The 22,743-nt window shown below is 40.2% G+C and overlaps 1 protein-coding gene across 2 annotated transcripts in view; it reads right to left on the bottom strand.

The window, feature by feature from the left end:
• arap3 (ArfGAP with RhoGAP domain, ankyrin repeat and PH domain 3) overlaps positions 1-22,743 on the bottom strand; it is a 34,062-nt gene that overhangs the window by 5,704 nt on the left and 5,615 nt on the right. Inside the window, exons 2-29 of one of the 2 annotated variants that reach the window (XM_072663934.1) lie at positions 13,601-14,630; positions 13,465-13,508; positions 13,299-13,381; positions 13,153-13,202; positions 12,056-12,376; positions 11,772-11,841; positions 11,374-11,494; positions 10,857-11,041; positions 10,451-10,557; positions 9,505-9,704; positions 8,599-8,684; positions 8,031-8,213; positions 7,215-7,356; positions 6,515-6,619; positions 5,852-6,005; positions 5,634-5,736; positions 5,311-5,509; positions 5,093-5,156; positions 4,478-4,641; positions 3,542-3,754; positions 3,320-3,425; positions 3,081-3,228; positions 2,656-2,724; positions 2,482-2,556; positions 2,255-2,369; positions 1,933-2,061; positions 867-1,003; positions 43-125 (exon numbers count right to left, since the gene is read on the bottom strand). In XM_072663934.1, the coding sequence (XP_072520035.1) occupies positions 43-125; positions 867-1,003; positions 1,933-2,061; positions 2,255-2,369; positions 2,482-2,556; positions 2,656-2,724; positions 3,081-3,228; positions 3,320-3,425; positions 3,542-3,754; positions 4,478-4,641; positions 5,093-5,156; positions 5,311-5,509; positions 5,634-5,736; positions 5,852-6,005; positions 6,515-6,619; positions 7,215-7,356; positions 8,031-8,213; positions 8,599-8,684; positions 9,505-9,704; positions 10,451-10,557; positions 10,857-11,041; positions 11,374-11,494; positions 11,772-11,841; positions 12,056-12,376; positions 13,153-13,202; positions 13,299-13,381; positions 13,465-13,508; positions 13,601-14,556 (4,412 nt within the window). In that variant the 5' untranslated portion in view covers positions 14,557-14,630. The remainder of the gene's footprint in view (positions 1-42; positions 126-866; positions 1,004-1,932; positions 2,062-2,254; positions 2,370-2,481; positions 2,557-2,655; positions 2,725-3,080; positions 3,229-3,319; positions 3,426-3,541; positions 3,755-4,477; positions 4,642-5,092; positions 5,157-5,310; positions 5,510-5,633; positions 5,737-5,851; positions 6,006-6,514; positions 6,620-7,214; positions 7,357-8,030; positions 8,214-8,598; positions 8,685-9,504; positions 9,705-10,450; positions 10,558-10,856; positions 11,042-11,373; positions 11,495-11,771; positions 11,842-12,055; positions 12,377-13,152; positions 13,203-13,298; positions 13,382-13,464; positions 13,509-13,600; positions 14,631-22,743) is intronic. The other variant, XM_072663935.1, reaches the window with a different exon arrangement.

Below are 22,743 nucleotides of genomic sequence, written 5' to 3'. Positions count from 1 at the left end.
AGTGTCTGAGGTGAAACAGAGAGAAGAAAAAACTTGTCTTACTTGGTGGGTGGTTTTAACTTCTTTCTTATACCAATGTAAATCTTCATGATTTTTAGTAGCCACTCCTTTTCTGGTTTGTTGCTCTGTAAAAAAAAAAAAAATAAATAAGCACCAGTAAAAATTTGAATTATTATTTTTTTTCTGGGCAGTGTTCATGTTCTCAGTGAAGCACTAATATTAGAACAAATGCAAATAGCATTAAATCAGTGGATTTATGTCATTGTCTTTATTAAAATATTTCCAAAGCCCTCTTGCATCTAACAACTGGGGTTACACACATGGCCTCTATCTCTATGGTCTAGCTTCTATGGTTCTACCAGGTAGACACCTCACTTCCTATGTTGCTGTCATGGTTTCTTTTACCCATCATTACACACTTAACTACACAAAACTAACAAGATCCTACAATACAATCGAACAACTAAGGTTGCTGTAGATGTTTATGATCCTAATGGGAGTCTGGTATTATACAGTATATAGTTATCATCAAACACCTGGTTTGGTAAATCAGTGCTTAATAATGTTCAATCAGGTGAGCTGGTAAAATAATTCAACAAATCCATGTGAGAAATCTAGAACCAATCCTTGTTCTCAAATTAGCACCCAATATACCCACTATGTTTCTTTGAAATGAGAAATGTGTTACTTTTACTGTATTTATGTTTACATTTACCTGTTTTAATATGATCAGGTGTTTTTACAAACAATAATAAATGGTTTTAAATAACCTGTTTAGGTGCTGTACATTCTCTTGTTTAACCACTAAATTCTCCTTAAATTCTCTCTTATTTTGTTGGAATATGGGCAAGATGTTAATGACATACTTTCTTATCCTTCATTATGAGGAATTTGTGGTCTCGGATTTGGAAGCCACGCTCCTGGAATTTGGTCCCTTGCAGGAGTTTGGGCGTCTCCTCTCGGCACTTCAGAACACCAAACTTCACAATTTCACTCTTGTAGGCTGTGGGGCGCAGAGCCAAAGAAAAATATAAAGCTTAGCTTTTTGTGCATCAAAGATTGGGTTTTTGATGCAAAGCCATGCGTTTTCATTTGATTCAATTGTATTAGATGTAGGAAAGTAGAGTGTTTCTGTGTACCATACTGTGTGCTGTATGATGTAGCAATATGACAACAATAATTGCAAAACTGAAGGTTTTATGGGTACAGATGATACGTTTATCTGATCAGATGCCTTCCTGTTGCATTCTGCACTTTTGATATCAAACACAATCACATGTTATGGTCTAGCATCAGAAACCATGTGTTTACAGTTTAATTCAATATTTACACACAACAAATTCAGGACAATTTATTTTTTATAAACAAAACCTGATTACATGATTTTTAAAGCAATAAAGTATAATAACAATGAGCGACCATGCAACTACAACCAATACATTGAGAATGGTTTTAATTCAAATTTCTACGGGATAGTTTTATCAGTTTATATAATATTTCTTTTTGTATGTTTTATGTGTCACACCTGCTATGGGCCTATGGGTACTCCAGAACTCAGATTCTGCCAGTTCTCTCAATGCACTCAAAGCACTCCAACTTCCAGAATGCATCTGTTGATCGTTTGAACCTGGACCCCTCAAACGTAACTGATTCCTAACTGGTTACAGTTGTCTCATTACATATCCCTTAATATACCTGCCTGTTTGATTTACTTGCTGTGAAGTATTTCCAGAGATCAACAGATCATCACATCATTCTGGTGTTTTGGTTACATTTGTGGCTGATTTTGACCCCTGCCTGTACTACTACTACTACTGGTTCAGCAATTAATTTTAAAGCCTCTGCTCTAGAATTTAAAACATTAAAACAAATAAATACAAATTGTTATATAAAAAGTTATATAATATGTATATGTGTATAATAGGTAATCACCTGTAAAGATGTCTATCACATCTGCCCTGGGCACCTTCTTGACCAACAGGTAAGCTGAGCTAGGATCGGCCATCTTACACCACTGGAGGGCTTGTTCCAGAACCTTCTCCTTTGGATGAAGAGGCCGCTCTGTGATTAAAACACACTGCATATTTGTAATTGTACAAAACACTTTAAGTGAACTATAAGGTTCAGTGCTAATACACTATGCCAAATACACTGATTTAATGTGCTGTAGTATCACACACACTACTATAGCTGGTTTGTGGTGCTGGATATAAAAGTGCATTAAGCTTGAGCAGATATGTAAGAATCTATTTACCAAGTTCTCCATCCTCAATGACTTCAAAAGTCATCCACACGTTCTCGCCAGCAGGGACGTTTCTTAGATACAACACCTGGTTAGTCAGTTCCTCAGCACACATAGTGGGAGAGACCTGCAGGTAGACACATCACATAAAACAAATGTTATTTTAAAAACATATCATTATTTTTCTAACACTGCAACAGTGGGATATTACATATTGGCTGGTTCGGATCAGCACTTACTTTCAGAGTAATGCAGCAGTCGGGTGTTTTTTCCTCCAAATAGACCTCAATAATGAGGTCTCCTGCCTGGGAGAGCTAGATGTAAAGAAACAACATTGTAAGGCCAAGCCCACTCCGTCTGTTAACTCAGTTTCAGTAGCTTCTAGTGGGCCAGTGGATGTAATTTTATTGTACCTGTGTGTCCTTCCAGGTCGTGATGAGACTGATCTCCAGTTCAATCTGGGTTTGGTGCTCCTCATCGACCTTTAAAGCAAATTCAAACAATCATATCTTTTGTTATCATATTTAAAGCAACAGTACATGAGAATGGGTACTTCTTGTTCCTGGACGCCCCCTACAGTTGAGAAGTAGCAACCCCGAGTAGCAAAGATAGAGATGCTATTCTCTTTATTACAGGTCAGAGGAGCATCACAATTATTATGAAGCAGAGATTTTAGGGAAAATGCTACATAATATTGCTTTGTGATGCTACTTTTAGGCTTGTACCATGGTGCTTAAATTTGTTTAATTTTTATGTTAGAATTATTACTGACATTATAACACAATGACATTATAAATAGCATTTACAATGATGTACCAGTTAGAACTTGTCCACTCACATCAAAAACATAGAGGTAGTTGTCAATGAGGTCCTCTACGATTTTCACTTCATGCTCCCCTTTCCCATCTGTCTGAAAGAGGCTAGGGGCAAACAGCAGGGACAGGTTCTTTGTGCACATCTGATTAAGGTCAGCACACTTCTGTACCCTGACAGAGAGAAAGAGAGAGAAGAAGTTAAACACATCATGAAAAGAAAAGACATGCCTAAATCAAAACTGCGTATTTCAATTTAGCCGACCTGTACAGGTGACTGATGAGAGCTGCTAAAGTGGTCCGGTTGACCCGTGGCAAACCACGGATGAGTTCCTTATACCTATCCAGTCTCAGCGTCTTATTAGATATCTCTGCAGAAAGCAAGCAGAAATCAATGAGGACTATCAGCATGCACTGAAATATAATAATCCTTTATTTCAGGCATGAGACACATAATTAAAATCTAAGTATGATAAACTGCACTGACTGGCAGCCTCCTTCCAGTACGGGTGCAGGTCAGCCATAAATATGGGATCATCGATCTCACGGAAGAACCTCTTCAGCACATCAGTCACATCCTCAATGAAGTTGTCCCCGATACGCAGCTTCACATTGCGGGCATCCTTCCTGAACTCATCCATCAGAAGCTTGATTCTGGATTTGGCTCCATTTTTTCTGTAGATGCCCTCATGGCCCAGGCCTGAGAACATGAGACAGTTGTAGAACACGAAAATATTCGTCCAATTAGTAGAGTGGAGTGATTTTACTGACATGACAGAGCTCTTACAATGTCGAGAAAGCTACTGTGAAGTACAAACTATCTAAAACTTCATAGACAAAAAAAACCTTGCATGTTGAAGGTGGTAGGGATGTCAGGCTCCCATGAATGGTGTTGCACAAGGACAATTGGGTTATGTGTGTAACAGGATTTATAGAATGAGATGATGTGATGGAGTGCAGTGAATGTCTCACTCGATGTGTGGGAAATAGGTTAAATGGAAGGAAGCAGCTGAATATGCAAGTGTCTCAGAAGCATATGGTCATTCGGGTCTACCAGCAGTGGCAAAAATTCAAGTCTACAGGAAATATACTAAGTCTCTTAATTAATCTTGGGTGTGTTTTGGGTGCAATAAACCAGCTGGTCACTTGCCATTCCCTAGCAAGTCTGACTGTTGACATCTGCCTAGGTTGTTTGCAGTCATTGGCACACCTGTGTTTTCCATTGCCAAGATAGCAATACGCCAGAAATTTTCCTGAACACACCTCATTTTGAGACCTCAACGCCCGTCGGCGTAGATATTTTCTCAAGCACCTTTGCTATTTAAACAACGCAGGGGGAAAGCGTGAAAATAGACTGTTGGCAGATGAGCTTTGCGACGCACCTTGTGCAGAATAAAGGATAAGGCCTTTATGCGGTTCTCACCATACTGGGTGATAAAGGCAATGCAGCTGTCTACAATGATAGGGATGTCATTCCTGCTGAGCTGCTGATCCTTCAAAGTGTTTGCCCTCCCTCCTGCAGCCTTCTGGATGTCAGTGTACCAAAGGGAGAAATCCATTCGTCCCATTCCCTGCAGGTGCAGAGTCCTAAGCACACACACACACACACACACACACACACACACACACACACACACACACACACACAGCATCTAATCAACAAATAGCCTTGCATGCCTGGCAATAATCAGAGTGCACAAACCATGAAAAGGTATTGACCCCTAGTCTTAAGTTCTGAATTTGTGCACACAACCAATTTTTCTTCAAGAATCTCTCTTCTCAGTGGCATGATGTGCCTCTTTGGATGAGCTGTGTGCTGCCAAATTGACTTCCATTTAAAATCCAAAGTTAGACTTTGTATGGACAGAGCTGAACCAAAGCTGAAGTCACTCATACTAATTAACGCTTTTACATTTAGTTGCATTATTAAATTACATGATCAATACCTTGCACACCAATCACATGAAGGAACACTCTTAGAAGGCACTATGTAAAAAATAAGCACAAAAAATTCAGATATTTCCAAACAAAATCTCACCGTCCTTTCTCAACTAGAACCAAAATGTCCCTCTTTTCATGGTTCTCTGTTTCAGATGCTATACCTTCAACATATAAAACAGAGAAAACAAACACATGTCAGCCCACGTACACTTAACCAAAATGAACAAACTAAAAACAATGGCCTATTGCAAATGTACCACTATAGGAATATGAAACACCCTCACAGCAGAACTGTAGTGGGCTTTTGAGACTCACTCAGCTCCTGGAGGCGTTTTAGATTGATGATATCCTCAGCCGCTCCGTCATTTCCAGGGCAGATGAAGAGGTTGGACTTCTGCAGGACAAAAAAACCCTCTTTCCACTGCTGCGGGTCCAGCATGGCCTTATAGCGTAGCACGCCCACCCGCTCAAACTCCCGAGCCAGTAGGCAGTGGCAGCTCAGAGGAGTTGTGGCCTAAAGATCACAGTAATAATCAACTCTTTATACAAGCTACTAAGCTAATGTAGCTAAGAAATAATATGTAACATGACTAAAAACAGTATAAGTAGAGTAAGAGCTTTGTGGTATGTTATTTTACCTTTCCAATTGCTTTTGCCCAACTGTGCAGTGCATCTGGAGTCTCTAGGCCGAACTGGACAAGCTTTTCAGATGTTAGGTAAAGTTCAAAAGTGTATCGAAACCTGAGACCATTGAAAAAGATTTTTTAAAATAATAATGATTTAATTGAATTAACATTTTGTAAAATGCAACAATTTTAAGTTAAGGAACAATAAAATGTGGTGTAAAGTGGCATACCTGTCAATAAAGCCATTGTTGTTGCATGAGTCTGGCCTGTTAACACCTAAACAGATAATGTCTTTGACATCTATCTTCATGTTGGGATCATGGCACCTGTCAGACTCATAAAACAGAAGGGACTTCTCCACCGAGCACCAGAACTTCTGAAAATCTAGAAATATAGAAAAATAAGCACAGCAGAGAAAAAAACAAGGTTACACAGTGTCACTGATGTGAAGCACCAAAACATATTTGAGTACTAACAGTGCCCCCTTGTGGACAATCCTGCTAAAGTGAGTGAGTGAGTTACAAGCCAGGTCCATGAGGTGCTTTGCATCCAAAAAGGAAAGGAGCTGCAAAAAACAAACAATCTTATATCTGTGGTAGATCATGCATAATGTGTTCTTATGACAAACATTAAGCGGCTAGTAGCGGCTCAAATTATGGCTAAGCAGAGTGCTAAAGAATTTGGTGGGATTCTCTTTTCGATTGTGTTTTTAACATGCATAAAGCACATGTACCATGGTATACCACTGCAACCCTAGTCCAAACTTTTGAGTTTTACTGTATGCATTAGTGAAGTGAACTGAGTCTTAAAAGGCTCTTTATTCTGCTGCCTTCTGAAGAACATTCTGCTCCTAAATTCCTGCCAAGCACTGTGTTTGCCACATTGTCGCCTACCTTCTCTGGTCCTGCGGGATAAAGTTCCTTTGTTCAGGGAGCCTGACTTGTAAAGGTAGCCAGAATGCAGGACTGGCTGCATGATCTCATCATAAACGCTGGAATCTGCAACAAAATGTACATTAAATATAAAGCATATATTACCTCAAATAAATGCTAGGGCCAGACTGATACAGAAACTGTGGTACTGACACCAATACTAATTTCATTAACCAAGTTCATTTATTCATTAATTCATTAATTAAGTCCATTAATTCACATAATTTCATATTAAACAATAAACCCCAGTAGTTGTTCTTAAGCAGTGCTTTACTGACTGATATGATTTTCAGTTCTGTCAAATATGATGATGTATATGAATAAAAAGCAGAATCTCAATGCATTAAATGTAACTAATACACATGCAAATTTATGGTAATATAAATACTGAAGCATTACATATTTGACATTTGTGACATTTCGGACGATTTCATTACTAAACCAATACATCGGCTGGGCCCTGCTAAATATCACATTGTCTACTTTCCACACATGCACGCACTTTATGTGACATGCTTCAATCGCATGTTTTAGTCATATGATCCAGAAGATCCACAGCTCTGATGTGTTGAGTGTGGGGTCAATGACCAGACTGTAAGGTAGAGGAAGTATTGATAGTACATTGTGTGTGTCAGTAAGTCAGTAAATGAGCTATGTGCACCTGAGGCCGGGGTGTAGGAGTAATGCAGGGACAGGTGCTTCTCATGTCCATTAGAGTCAGAGAGTCTAGCTGCTTCTGCTTCAGCGAAAATCTGAGTGACCGTCTTCAGAAGGTTCTGTTCGGTCACCGCTGTGCACAGTGCCTGCAAGATTACACACACTCAGTCAAATGCATCACTAAAAGCACATTCAGCCACAGGACATCCAAAGCCCAGTCCTTAAAAAACCCTTCATTCACCACAGCCCTTTCATTAGAAGTCTTACTGCACAAGTTAAAGTGCATCTGTCCTCTTCCTCCAAATAGGCACGTGTGTGACTGCTAGGCTATGGTATAACACTGAAAAAAGCATAATGCAGGCCCGTCAAAGCCCGGGGAAGCTCATCCCAAACTCCCCAATGTCACCCATTGGATGGAGCACCATTATTCCAGAGAACATAGTTCCACTGCTCCACAGCTCAATGCCTTCATGTTGGGTTCATACTGCCAATGGGTTCATGTTTATCTGCTTCAGATAGTCCTATTTTATTGTCTGTTCTATTGTCAAGCTGTGTGTGTGCACACATTTGCCCATCTGTGTCAGCAATGGGTTCAACTTAAAGTAGCTAAATGTATTCATTAGAAGGAGTGTGCACAAACATTTGGACATATCGTGTATTTTAAGCAAGGATGTCCTCATCATCCCAGCATGGGCTGAGGTTCTCTTTTGTGGTAAAGACATGACACAGGAACACACTGTGGAGCAACACAATGGCTAAGAGTGAAGACAGATTTGAAAGATACACTCTGGATAATGTGAAGTCTCTGTATGTTGATCACCTTAAGTAACTCTTCCTGTGTGCTGAAGCTGGGGTGAGGGTGGCGGTAGCGTCCTTCTCTGTACTTCTGGATAATGAATTCTCTACGCTGTTCTGGGGAAGCATCACAGTCCAGGTCCTCAGCCACTGGAAGCCGGGCAGCCCAGAATTCATTGGCTCGGTCATTGCCCAGCATTATGAACAGCTGAAAGACACACACACACACACGTATCAGCAACGAAAGACAAAAATAAGTCTGAATAACAGACTCAGACTTGTTGATACAGTTTGTCAATCAAATCTAAACACCACTTGTTTTGTAATTAGTTAAAATAAGTAGAGTAAAAAAATACCACATTTACAAAGGGTTAATAAATAAATGCTGCCTAATGTTACCGTGAATTAAAACTCACATGAGCATATTTCTATGTACAACAGTGAGCGTACCCCTGCATGCATTTTGTTAGAAGTTGGTGTCATTTATCAAGAAAGTCTGAATGTTGTGTAAAATTCCAACACAGAGAGAATGCAAGGAGCTTCAAAGGGAAAGGCCCGTGTCATGACCCTCCTCTTCTGCCCACAACCCCCACCTGAACGATCTCGTTGCTCCAAACGCTGGTGTCCAGTTTCAGACTCTGCACTTTGGACACCATTGTGCCCAGGCTTCTGTGCTGGCCTGCAGGCAGACAGAACAAAAGAGCCATCACACCACTCGCCACGCTCCATTCACTCTGTTTGGCCTGGAATGGCTTCCCAAGATGCTGCCTCCGAGCTACTTCTTATCTTTAGTGTGTGCCACGAAGAAGTGGCAAGGGTAAGGGTTCAAGAGCTCGCTCAACTACCGCCATCTTTCCAAGCCACTGCACTGGATAGGTGCCCTAGTGGAGCATAATGCAGCACTACTCAAAAGGAGAGAAACAGTGGCTGCGCTGGGTTGTGTGTTTCTTGGTGTCACTAAATCAATGGCAGTTTCTCACATGCATATTAAACCAGTACTGTTTAAAATAAGGGGTCAAAAGGGTTTGGAGTGATGCCATTGAAGAATCACATTTGGGTCTTTTAAAGAATGATGCTTTGAAGTTCTGTAAAAAAAATATTTACTCATCTGTTACATCTGTAAAAATTAAAAGTTAAAACCCATTGACTCAACTCAGTGACTCAATAGGCATCTATTATAAGTGTATTTTGAGTCAATGGGTTTTCTGTTCCTTTGCTACCTAAAAAAATTGCTGACATTTGTGTACATATTCGTTTGAAAAACACAGATTGAAAGGCATCAAGATGTTTTTTCTACAGCATTAGTTCAACACACCCTTTATTATTCACAGTATAAGCCCAGACTGGCTAAGAATGATTTTAATGGTACATCATCATTGGCACTGCAACTGTTCTTTATCTATCTCTAGACAAAACTGGCCCAATAAGACCCTGAGACATTATCCATCAGCTTGAAAAAAGACTCAAAGACCCCTGGACTGTAGACCTCCAACACATACCTGCACAGTTCTTGCAGATGACCACACAGAGATTGATGGAGGCCCAGTCAGGATTGATGGCTTTGCAGTCAGCGCAGATCTTGTTGGAGCGGTTGGACCAGATCTTCTCGGCCACCTCATAATCAGAGAGTGTCTCGGCAATAGACTCTTGAATAGCCTCCATCCACTCACGCTTCTCTCGCTCCGAGTCAGCCGTGAAGCTGCAGAGAGAGAAGGTCGACTACTCAGACACTGCAAACCAGCTCAGTCAGTAGAGCTTATTTGCTTTCCTTTGTGTTGCAGGCACTGGGCTGCTATGCTATGTTAACTACAGTATTGACTCAATATAGGTTTCTCTAAATTACCTACATAATCTTAAAATAGTTCATATGCAGTATGCAGATACAACACTGAAGTTCAGGGTCCAGATTCCCAAAAGTGTCTTAAGAAAGAAATTCTACTTAGTTTTGCTTTTTGTCTTTATGCTTTTTTTTGACTTTATGCTTAATTGTCTTTTACTTTTATTTATCTCTTACTCCATTTCATGATGTGTGTAAACATGGAAGAATCACTGTAACATATGGCCTTATTAACCATATGGACAAAAGTACTAGGACACCTGCTCATTAACAGTTTCTTCTAAAAAAAAAAAAAAAGAATTAGAGAGGTCAGTACCCCATATCTTCCCCATCTCATCCACAACGGATTGGATGGAGCGCCATCATTCCAGAGAACACAGTTCTCTCTAGCCCATGCCTGACATTTGGCATGGTGCCAATAGGTTCACTTTAATCTACTTCAGAGAATCTTATTCTATTGGCAATACTTCTTTGCAGGGACTAGCAGCTGTTTGTGTGTGCATTTGCACATCTATGTCAGTAATGGGTGCAACTTAAAGTGGCACCCCTAAATGCCAACTCATTGATGGTTTATTAATATATAAAACAGTGTAACGACAAGCATTTACCTGAAGGTCTTGTAAGGGGTTATGAGGTCAAAGCTTTTGCTCTTGCCATCTCGGATCGTAGCACCTCTGGCCTCAATTACGCTGATTCCAATTCCAGTCTTAAAGCACTGAGGAAAAAAAAAAATAAAACACAACGTGAAAAAATACTTCAGCAAAAAACACTTCAGCATTAGGAATGCAAGTCATTCTATCTCAGGTATCCGGTAAGTACTTTATCCACCACGTCATTGAGAAAAGTGACTTGGGCCTACCAAGGCACAGAAAGTCATTTTGCAACGGCCTTCAAACACTTAGAGGAAGGAAGAGTGAACAGAACAACAGAACAGCACAGTGAGCTCAGACACATTTCCTGGACTCACACTCCAGCCTTACTGCTGTACTGCATGTGTGGTAAACACCAAATCACCTGTTCGCTTTTGTACAGCCAGATTTGTTCTGTTATAATGGCAGCGTAGATCTTTGACTTGGTCCCCTTGAGCTCTAGCAAACCACTCTTCTGGCAGTGGCTGCCCGGGCCGAAGCGTGGCCGGCCGAACACCATCTGCTCCTTCACGCGCTCCTGCAGCACAGTGCACCATTTGTTCCTCTGAACTGCAATGGTAAATGACAGCGCAAAGTTCAAAAGGTTTAGTCAACCAACCAGAAAAAAATACATTATTCAAATTCAGACTCAGCATGATCTAGATGTTACTGTCTTGGTGCTATTCTTATCTGTGTAAAAGCACGGAGGAAGAATTTTCTGTTGAATAAACCACAAGTGTTAATTTCCGTTGCTGGAGGTCAGAGTCCAGCACAGGTTGGTGATTTCAGAATATACAGACTAAGCCTGGTAACTGCTGTGCAGGACTATGGCTTTTCAGAACTGTGATAGAAAGACCCTGGTATGTACTGAGAGTACTGGAGTTTGAGCATGATGTGTTTACCTTCATTGTCAGCCCGAAAGACAAATGTCCTATGGCTGGTAACAACTTCAAACTTGTTGTCTTTAGCTACACGAGCCATTTGTATTGCAGCAAGAGGAATCACACCTTTTGGGTATGTGTCCTGAGAAAGACAGAAAAGGGAAGGCCATTTGTGTGAGGCAGGGAGGCCAGTTCAAAAGTGCTGGAAACAAAATGCTCTGTTAATCACACACAAGGAAGAAGTAACAGAAAACAGTGCTAAGTCATTAAGGTACATTGTCCTGTCAAGGATTAAGAGGAATCCATAAACTAAGTCACTATTCAAATGAAAACCTCAACCACAGTACAACTACTGTAAGTCTAGTGTGTCAGTAGCTGGATTTCACAGTGATATTATAGTTGCTGTTACCACATCATACCTTTTCGCTGCCATAGTACATCAGGTTTTTCCCATCAAATTTTACATAGCGCTTCTGAAATACATAATTCCTAAAAAAAAAAAAAAGGAGGTATCAGCTGTGGCCAGGCAAAGATAACAAAGACTCGTGTCTAAAACCACATGTGGTAATTTGTATTGTAACAAAAACACACAATGATTCACCAAAGCCAAACCGACGGAAAGATACAAAGGAAAGAGATCATTGACCCATAGAGGAAAAAAAGGCTTTTGTGCAAGATAAAGGGAAAAGGTAAGAAGACACACCGGCAGGAAAGGACGGACAGGAGGCAGAGACAGGCCTTGAGAAGGAAGGAAATGCAGAGACAGGAGCAGAGCAGTTGCCCCGACAGGGCGTACCCTTGGGGGGAGAGCTTGTCCAGCCAGCCACTGATGATGGGTGCCGTCCGCTCAGACAGCGAGGTGTAGCTAGCATAGGGGGAGATGGTCTGATCTTCGTCCAATTCGCTGGGGAATAGGGTGCGAGGAGGCAGAGAGAAGGAGCGTGAGGCAGGTGAAGGATCGCCCACTGTGCAGTAGCCTGGAGAGTCACCAGGGGAAGTTTGGGTGTGCCGCTTGAGGCCAGACCTGAGGACGCAGCAAAAACCGGCAGAAAAAAATCAAAATGCAACGTCATGGATGGATTGAAGGTCATTATTCAGAGCAACTGAATAACTGAAAAATATATATATTGAAAATATATCCGGCCACACAGAGACGAAAATGGTTGCTTAAGCATTCTAGCCCTGTATAGGGCTGCAGTACCTCATAAAAAAAGATACCGAAAACCATGAAAAAGGAAGAAAACACAGAGGTTTAAACCCAAATTACACACTACTCCCTATGTAGTGTACTATGCAAGTGACTTATGAAATCTAGTACTGTCTGCATATAGATGATGTAGTTTTAAGACTTTACTATACAGGGAGTAAGAAGATATTTGACTTTCAACTAGAAGCACTTTCATAAAGCTCAGTTTTCTCCGTCCACGCAACAACACTGAAAACTGTCCACTTTGTAAAGCTTTTTTAAAAAGCTGTTTTTTGAAGGTGTTAACAGCAAACTACTTTGCTGTTAATAGCAAAACTACTCGTCTTTACTTTTACAACATACACCCCATTTACATATTTGGACAAAATTGACTTGCGTGCTTGAACTTCTCACAGCATTTTGTATTTTTGTTCACATTTTTAGTTCACAAGTTTGTCCTTATAATAGTCTCTACAAAACACTGCATTTGTGGGCAGAGCTTGGGTAGGTCAGTTGGGGAAAGTTCAGTATTTACACATAACACATGACCTTATACTATACATATACTATAGACACTCTACTTTATAGACACTCAACAAAACCAGTGTAATTACCCGTGATCTTCTTTGGTTCCAACTTTTTCAGCACTTTTGGGTCTTTCAACCTTGACAAAACATACAAAAGTTAATTCAGCACCCTTCAAGGAAAATGAATCTCAACACTGTTTTTTATTAATTATCTGCTCATCTCCTATACTCACCTCAGGATGCTGATATTGGCGCTTGCTTTGGAAAACAGTTTCACAGTAAGGACTGATGAGTTCATCTTGGTCATCTGCAGAAACTATATAAGACAAAATTATAAAGAGAAATAGAACAGTATGCATTTATGACACACTGACTAGTGTAAACATCTAATGAACGTACCAAATGTTCGTTTAGATGGTTCCGGTGAGGCGTCATTTAAAGTGCTGTAGAAATATAAAAATCAGACAATTAGCAGCTGAACCTGTGAATCTCAAGAATGATTGACTAATGTTGATTCTGAAGAGTTAAATCCTACCTATTGCTTTCAGTAGATGTGTTGAGCTCTAGGCGTGGAGGAGGAATGGGTACAGAGCGGCTCCAAAGCGTGGGTGGAGTGCCAGGTAAAGTGCCACAGTAGATTTCATTGGAGATCATTTCCAGGCCTGAGCATGGAGGGCTGGGAGGGGAACCAGGTGTGCTGGTAAAAGGAGAACACTGATAACTGGAAAGGGAATCGGGAGAGGAAGACAGTGGTGGGATAGTGAGCTGATCCTGGTTAGACATCCTTTTGAACATTGATGGGGGAACCCCTCTATTGAATCTTGGGGGTACTGGAGGTAGTGGCCCACTAGTCTCTGGTGAAGAGATAATGCTAATCAAGCTGTCCTCACACGAGTTCTCTCTTGGACCTACAGACCTGGGGCTGGATTCCTCAGCAGAAGACCCCTCCAGAACTAAAGACCGAGGGGAATCCTGAGAGGAGCTTCTGCAGATCTGTGCTGCTTGTCGTGCGGGTGGAGACGGCTGCTGCACCCTTTGTTTGTTAAAGACAGTTCTGGGTTTGGGGATTGGCTTCACAACGGCAGTGCTGCGTTCCGAGTGTGAACGCTTCACGAGGGCAGACAGATTTGGAACGGAGCTGTTTCGTGAGGCTTCAAAGGACAAGTCCACATTGCCTCGAGGAGAAAGAGGCCCTAGCTCGTCAGTAGTCACCTCGTGAATGGCTGACTCTGAATTACAGCGGTCCAACAGGGAGTCACTCCTTTGATGCTGGCAGATCAGCTGAATGTGCTCGACCAGTTTGAGGATCCGCTTCCTGTGGCCGGTGGCGGTCACTCCGAGTCTGTTAAGAGCTGTATTGTCAACATGACAAAAGTCCCGGGCCAGCAGAAAGCCTGCTTGTCTGAAGTCGTTCAGATACCTCTCGAGGTGAATGGAAGCCAATAGGTCCTCTGCATCTGAGCCCGGATCAATAGTTGCCATAGTGTACATGGGCTATGGGATTAGCCTGCATGCAAAGCAGCAGTTACACTGGCCAAGAGAGGCAGAGGACGCCAGTCCCTCATCTAAGAAAGGAAACAAAAGACAATGTCTCAGAGCTTGTATGCCTTGTTTTATTTTTGTAGCAACGTGAGGCACATGAACTTCCAAATACACTATAAAAAGAACACTAACATGCTTTCATTCATTTGTAGAATAACAGCATATGTGATTAGGCATTAACTAATAAATGGCCAATTGCAAGCAAATAGATTAGTGGAAGACAGACAGAAGACTGGGAGTTGGAGGGAAATAATGGCCTTTCATGAAAGAGGTTTTTTGCATCACCGTGGCATTTCCAGATGAGGCCCTGACCCTTCTCCCAACCTCTTAAAACCACTGCTTTAGAACAAAGACTGATGTCATTGATCTAACAAAGACCCATCTTTGTTTCATTTAAATGGCCATTCCAAGGAGAACATGTGGGAACATAACACAAATACAAACCTATCTAAGTACTGAATCACAGACCACCACATGTGCATGTGAAATGACATCACAGGGATCCACTGCTTATCTATTTTTAGAAAAAAAGTCCCTATATAGAAAGAAAATCATTTAGGGACAATTATGAGGCGCTAGGGCCTTTGAGAGAAATATTAACTATACAGAGGGCTGTCCAGGAAGACACTTTGCAAAGGCGGGAAAAGGCTACTTGGCGGGGAGAGCCCTGAGGGCTCTGAGAGCCCCCTGTGCAGACGCTTCCTGCAAAACGTTCGGAATGTGCTTGGCCATAGGAGAGATACTTTCCTGACTTCTGGTGTCCCAAAGGTTGACAGTGCTTGAGAACACAGCCCTAAGGAGAATCTCAAGGCTGTACGAGTGGCCTGCTGCCAACCTCGACTAGGGGGAGGGAACAGAGAACGGTTATATTCCAGCCCAGCCAAGAGGTGGAGTCTCCAACACATTCAAACTCTCTAATCAAAGGGTGGAGGCCTTGAACCCCCTTCAGATGTGTCACACTACAGACAAAGGATTTACAAGGCTCAATGCGCATCCCAAATGAGAGTTTCAACTTCAGTAAGCCCCCACATGCCAGAATAAACATTCAGGAGAGTTTCACTCACGCAGATCCATAAACATTAAGATCAAGAGTGTGAACAAAATAGCACTTCTCATTTGGCACCATCTCTGAAACGTGACATCACTCTTGTTGTTTTGTTCAGTGTAGTTATCTCAGGAAAAGCCAATAGATCTCATTTTATAGCATATTTTGTTATGCTAGTCACATTAGTAGCTTTACGTCAATGCCATTGGCCAGTGCTGAGTGAGAAAGCAGACTTTAGGAGGCTGTTGAAAAGGGCCATGAGTCATATCCTAGATTTCCTTTGTCTGCACTCTGGATGCTAACCTTTGGCTCCCGCACACTGATACACCGGATTCTGTGCAGAGCAGGGAGGCAGGAAGCTCATGAGGCAGGCAGATAAAGCATGACCTGGGGAAAGCCACTGGCCGGGTGTTGTCTTTTTCTGTCTTACTTGCAATGCACAAATCTGCCTTCAGCAAAGCTGTCATCACAATGCTAAATCGGTCATCCATTTTGTGCTCTCTGAATGCTGGGATTAGCATAGCGTCCACTACACACTGAGAAATGTGACAGAACATTGAAGTGAAAATGTAGCTGATGCTCAGTATCAGTAAACAACCACTAAAAGCAGTTTCTGTGGCCAGCTCGACTGGATCAAAAGCAGCTCCTGAGAAGGTCTGATGACATTCACCCACCATGACCGTGAACCAGACAGTCATAGGGTTTCGTGTGTCAGTTCATCAAACCTTAACCACATCATGTTTTTGAATCGCTGCCCAGTGGCCTGTTAGCGCTAGCAGTCACACAGGAACAACAGAGACCTCCTTACAAGTGTGGCCTTATCAGACCCACTGATTGCCCACTGTTCCTTTGGACACAAACACAAAGGAAAAGGACCCTGAGGTAAAGGCCCCAATGTTCTGCAAGGAGAAGCGGACTTAAACCTGGGAATGCTAAAACCACAACTTCTGTCTAGATGATACATTACTGTAGTAAACTCCTAGTGTCTGTAATGTACTGAAAGACAAGGGGAAAAGAACTACAGTTGGAAGTTACAGTGCATGTACAGTAAACGATAATAGGTAGCTGGATATACAGGCGACCATATGCTAATTAGGAGTGTCACATATACTATTATTTAATATGGTCTCAAATATTTTACAAATGCATGTTTAAATATTGGTGATCAGTTTTCAATTTGAAAGATAAATACAGACCCAGGTCATCATAAAAAACTTTAGCAATCTGAACATTCTCTACAAGGGGAATCACTTAGAAAAAGGAAACCCATAACAGCAGCACCACACAAATGGCCCTGCTCTTGAATAAAAAGAGCTCATAGGACAGCTTATAGAACAACTCAAATGCACATTTTTTGTTGCGCATAACACAAGACCAAAAACCTCAAGCAGTGGCTCTGTAAAATACGATTGTACTTCCTAAACTGATAAGTCAATACATTTGTTAATCCCCCTGGATTAAAGATACCCTTTAAATTTCAAAGGGCCCAGAAGCACAATTTTAAAAACTGCCTCTGTGTCCAAATATTTATGGACCTGCCTGGAACATTGCCAAGAAGGCCACTGATTAAACAGACATTCCTACAGGGATTTTAGCTAATCTTTGCAGGATTAGAGCTATTTTATAGTAAAAGAAATATGAAAAAAAAAATGTTCTTCTCATCAAACTCTCATGTGTGTCACAATAATGACATATAATGACACAAATTATATTTTGTGTTGCATCATATTTTATTAAAAATATTACATTTTATTACATTTTACTATGCTATTCATTTACAATTGTGAGAAGAATTAATAGCTGGAAAATGTTGTATTAAACTAAACTTTATTTTACAATATTTAGATAATATTTTGACATGCAGAGAAAATACATCAGCAGCGACAGATTCTTAAAAACTGCTATTCAAAAACTCTCCCATACTGAGTACAGTGATTTCTATTTAAAATCTGCTGCACGTAATCTAACTAAACAGCCCTAATTACACTCTCTGTAATGAAATGTGCACTTGGTCAGGGTTCTTTCAGGCACTGAAGAAAATCCTGATACACTGGCTTGTTTTCGATGAATAAGATTCAATTAAATTTTTCAATGAAATACTGTCTTATTAACCACCCCTTTAGTAAACACCTGTGCAGTTCAAGTAAAATGATTACACTGATAAAAGATATTGCTCTATTAACACAGTAGTGTTACAGCATACATAACACTACCCATTCCTCAAGAAAACACCATCCCCAGAAGTATGGTGTGGGTATCTTGTTAAAACTGAAGGATGGGGACACATACAGGGGACAATGCAAGACCACCTGCATCAATCTGCTATATAAAAAAAAACAACAACTAAAGACTGAGAAAAACTTCATCTTGCTGCAGGAAACTGATCCCGAACACAAGGCCCATGCAACAAAGGAGTGGCTGAACCACAAAAAGGTAAAATGTTCTACAACAGCCAAGTCAAAGTCAAGATTTCAGTCCAATTGGGAATCTGTGGCACTATCGAAAATTACAGTCCACAAGCCTTCTCCAAACAAATGTTCCAAACAACCTGGAGCAAATCTACCAGGAAGACTGGGTTTGGAAAAAACACTCAAACTCAGTGCAAAGTTGGTATTACAATTGGGGGTACTATCTAGGATGAACATGAATGGGGCGAATATTTATGTCTGCAGTATGTTTTAGTTTGTAATTCTTTATTTAAGATCTGCTGAGAAATAACAATATGATAACGGTATGATCTGATGATTTTTAAGGGAGTTGAATAATACTGCAAGGCACTGTATGTGCATTGTTAAGCTTCTAATAAGGATGCATGCAGGCTGTATGCTTGCTGCAAACATTAACATTTACAAATGGACACTTGGTGCATATTCTGGCACTGTAATTTTGCAGAAAATCAAAAATGCATCATACTGAGACACCACTGTACTGTATTGTTACCCCTCTGATCAATATCATGGAAAATGTCACGAACCATTTAAATACATTAACAGACAAGAATATCTGCCCTTGCCCATTATTAATGGCAGTTTGTCAGAAGCATCTATCCCTAACATCTAGTGATGGCAACAGATAACAGTTTAAATGGGGCAACGTTTGTCTGGTGACTGTATTCTCTCCACAGCCGAAGGGGGAGGGGCGTCTGTAGATAAGAACTTGGAGAAAAGAGAAATGGCCTTTCCAGGCTGACTGTGGTGGAAGCAAAGACAGTGTGTCAGATCAGGCTCACAAGGGATCAAGGGGTCTTTTAATATCACACCACATCAGCTTTTTTCATCCTCACACCATGATCAAGTCCCTGGAACAGTTACTGCAACAGAGCTTCTTCGAGATTTCTGCACAACTTCAAATGAAGGTGGTTTACTAGCGAACAAGTTGGATCCCACTGAATCATCCTCCTCTCGACCCACCCATGTTTATCTTGATGGCCAATCTGGATTTTCTCAGCATTACAGAAAACACAGGATACAGCTGTCTCTCAAACACAAGCCCACTCCCTCCTCCCTCCCCGCTACAGAGGAAGAGAGATAATGCCCCTGATGTGCAGATGAAGTGGACATCGACAGATTCCTAACACTATATGGAGGGCAGAACACTCTAAAAGTGTTACAGCACAAAGTGATAGGAAATTACTTTTACTAGAGGCCAACCTCTAGTAAAAGACATGGGGGGAGGACCCAAACATGGAGAAACCAAAACATGGAACTCGGTTAATACAGAGGGACATTACTTTGTCAGTGGCCTTGAGATTTAATCTCTCACAGACATTAAAATGCTAATGTTAAAGTACAACCGTATCTCTGCAAAACACTTGTGTGAGAGCTTAGTGTAAGCTCACCATAAAACACAATAAACCGTTTCAAATTGAAGAAAATAAAGCATGTATAGCAGTGAGAATTTGTTTGCCTTCAGCCCAATCTACAGAGCTTACTTTTAGGTTGAAAAACCCCACATGTATTTACTTCAAAATCCCTGTTGTTGAGGTTTACTCCTGAGTTTATCCAAGTCCAAACTAAGAGTAGAGCCTGAAAGCAAGAACCGGTCTGTTACAAAAAGCTACAACACATAAAACTGAAATCTCACTTAACTCAGATTTAGGCCACTGTGCAGTTCATCACACCCTTTCAAGTTGGAGGAGATTTTTGTAGAAAGGTCAAACATTCTTAAAAACCAAAAAAATCCACTTCTGTTTTTTGACTTTTGTAAGAATATTTGTTGTTCATTTTATGTGTGTGCTTGATTTTTTTTCTTAGAATTAAAAAAAATAATAAAAATGACCAGATTCATAAAAGCATTGATAAAGACCCAAGAGCCAAAACATGTGTGGAAGTCTACATTCATCAAGTGTTGGTTTTACAGATGCCCCTTTCTACACTGTTAAAAGTATAAGATCTATAAGGAACTTTTGGAGGTTCTTTCATTTGAAACTTTAGGGGAATCTCTTAAGGTACTTTGAGGAACCTTCAAGAAACCCTTTTCCTTCAAAAAACAAAAATCCTGCAGATTCCTCAAAGCACCTTAAAATTCTTATTTTAAAGATTGAAGAACCCAAATTGAAGAACCCAAACATTTCATAAGGAACTTAGACCTTAAAACTTACAATGAACACCAAGAACTTCATAAGAATGCACTTGCAGAATTGTAAAAAAAAAAAAAAAAAAAGGATTTTACAAATATTTTAGTATGATTATCTTCAAAAATATTTTCATGTAGACTATCAGTCTAATATACTCAACATGCACAAGATTAGCAAAACACTAAACATCAATGACTGTAGAAAACATGGACACCATGTCAGCACAGTATATACCAGAGGCAGAGCCAGACTCAACTACTCACTTGGTAAACCCACCCCCTCTCCCAGATCAAGCGTGTCTCAGACCACCGTCATTGAGTTTACAGTGCAATGGCAAAGCAGATTTTTTCACTGGATTTCCAGTTTGTCCAGTAAGTCTAATGTTTCAAAAGTAAAATGCAGCTCATGTGAGTTTCCCTACAACTCAGCTGCTCCGTTTAATGAAAAGAAAGGGTGCGAATGCAGGTCCTGCACAAGGTCTCTTCCAGCCAAGGCTGTAAGCTGTAGCCAAAGCAGAAAATAATAATGTGCCAATAATAGCACAGGGAAAATGCACTGTTGGAATCAGACACTGGAGATGGAAAGACTGCAACTAGCCAGCAGAGGCACTAGCCCTGTGGTTGCTTCAGACGTTGACACTTTTCAATGTTTTCTCCAGTCATTATTAAATATTTTAGCAAACAAGAACGTGTGTGTTTTTAGTTTTAGAGTTTAACAACCCTACAAAAAAAAAAAAAACTAAATTTTTAGTTGAGTGTAGCGACAAGTTAAAAACACGTTGCTAAAAACACGGTTTCTGTCACCATCTGAAACATTTGTCTGAGCAAGAAGATACGACAAATACATGTATTCCTTATCCAGACACTTTTCTGAATACAGTCCCAGATTAATAGGTGTTAACAAAAATTAACTACAGAATTGAGGCATCTTCTTAAATGTCTATGGAGGATAGCCTGACAACCCTTCATTAAAGTAAGCCCTCCAGTTACCTTTCAACTGAATTTAAAAATCAGTGATTTTAAAAATGAGAACAACCAATCCACTAAAACTAATTAATTAATTATACTTGTAATTAGTAATGAGACTAATTTAGCTTCATCACTGAGCTAACTAGAGGAGGCAGAAAATATCTGCCTTTCATGTTTTAACAGATATGAACACAGACAAGGAAGTTTACTGTAGCCTAGGCTACAACAAAGCCTGACAGTTTCATTCTTAAATAATGAATAGTCCAAAAAACTACATTTATAAACATTTATATGGTGTATCTGAAAAATATTTACATTCTAGACCTTTAGAATGTTTTTCTAAAATTTTACCTTTTTCTGAATCCAGGCTCAGAAAGCCATTTTTAGATCTCCTTTCCAAACAAGCACCTAAGTGTTGCAAATTAAAGTAGTCCCAAACGTAATAAAAGCCTTTCATTGAGACTGAGACATCTCTGTTGGAGCAAAAATGAAAGGCCTGACTGAGTCTATATGGAGATCCTTGCCGCCTTCTTTTCACATTACAACAGAGTGCTATCCAAACACAACACGTTTGCTTAGGACTGAAATGTCAGCAAACAGCTTCTGCTTTTAATTAAATAGTTACACAGAAATCTGGGATCTTTTAAAATACTGTTGAAGTGAAGTGAGTTTTGGTTATGCTTGAGAAATCTAAAATATGCATGCAGGGCAACTTTACAGTTTTTTTGGCTTTTGTGCACACAACATCCATAAGATATGGCCTAATATTGTACATGCATTAATGCCACGCATTTGTCCTACTTAGAAAATCAACATAAATCAATCTCAACTTACCAGGCCTGTGCAAATATAACTGTATAACATGCCCTTATGTACTTAAGTATTAATCTGTCAAAATATTGGTTTATTGATTTATTCATTTATTTTTACCTTTAGGAAGAATCATCAAAATAACACTATATTGCAGTTCATTTACCCCATTCAGCCAACTCCAGTCTAAAAGTACAGCCTGCAGGCAGGAACTGATCTGTTGACAGAAGGTACCGCAAGTAATCCTGAAATCTCACTAAACTAAAGATTTAAACCACTGTGCAGCTCATTGTCTTTTTATAGAAAATGTGCAAAACATTCTTAAAGAAATGGTTCATCTGAAATTTTTCATTCAGATGTTTTCTAAACTTTCTCTTTACACCAAGCAGTTGATCAATCAAGAGGCTAACAAGTAATGGATGTCTGTATCTGCCAAAATCTTTTTCAGTGCCAAACTAAAAAAAGGTGACCCACACTAGAGATGGGAAATGTGACAATGACTTTCCGTTATAATGACAAAATACATCAGAGTCATTTTCAACAGCATTTATTGTTACAAAGACAATAAATAATGTGGTTTAACAAGATTTAGTCCAGTGCAGTATGTAAAACCTTCATTGTATTAATATTTTTCAAAATATGGCACTACCGGGGCCTTATCTTACACCCTGCGCAAGTCATGTCGCAATGCTCATTGCTATCTTACACCCGGCCAACAGTCTAATTTCACCATTCTA

This window comes from Salminus brasiliensis, chromosome 19, assembly GCF_030463535.1.
Source record: "Salminus brasiliensis chromosome 19, fSalBra1.hap2, whole genome shotgun sequence".
Classification (NCBI taxonomy): Eukaryota; Metazoa; Chordata; class Actinopteri; order Characiformes; family Bryconidae; genus Salminus; species Salminus brasiliensis.
Note: the sequence above shows the minus strand (reverse complement) of the source record. Positions and strands in the feature narration are given on the sequence as shown.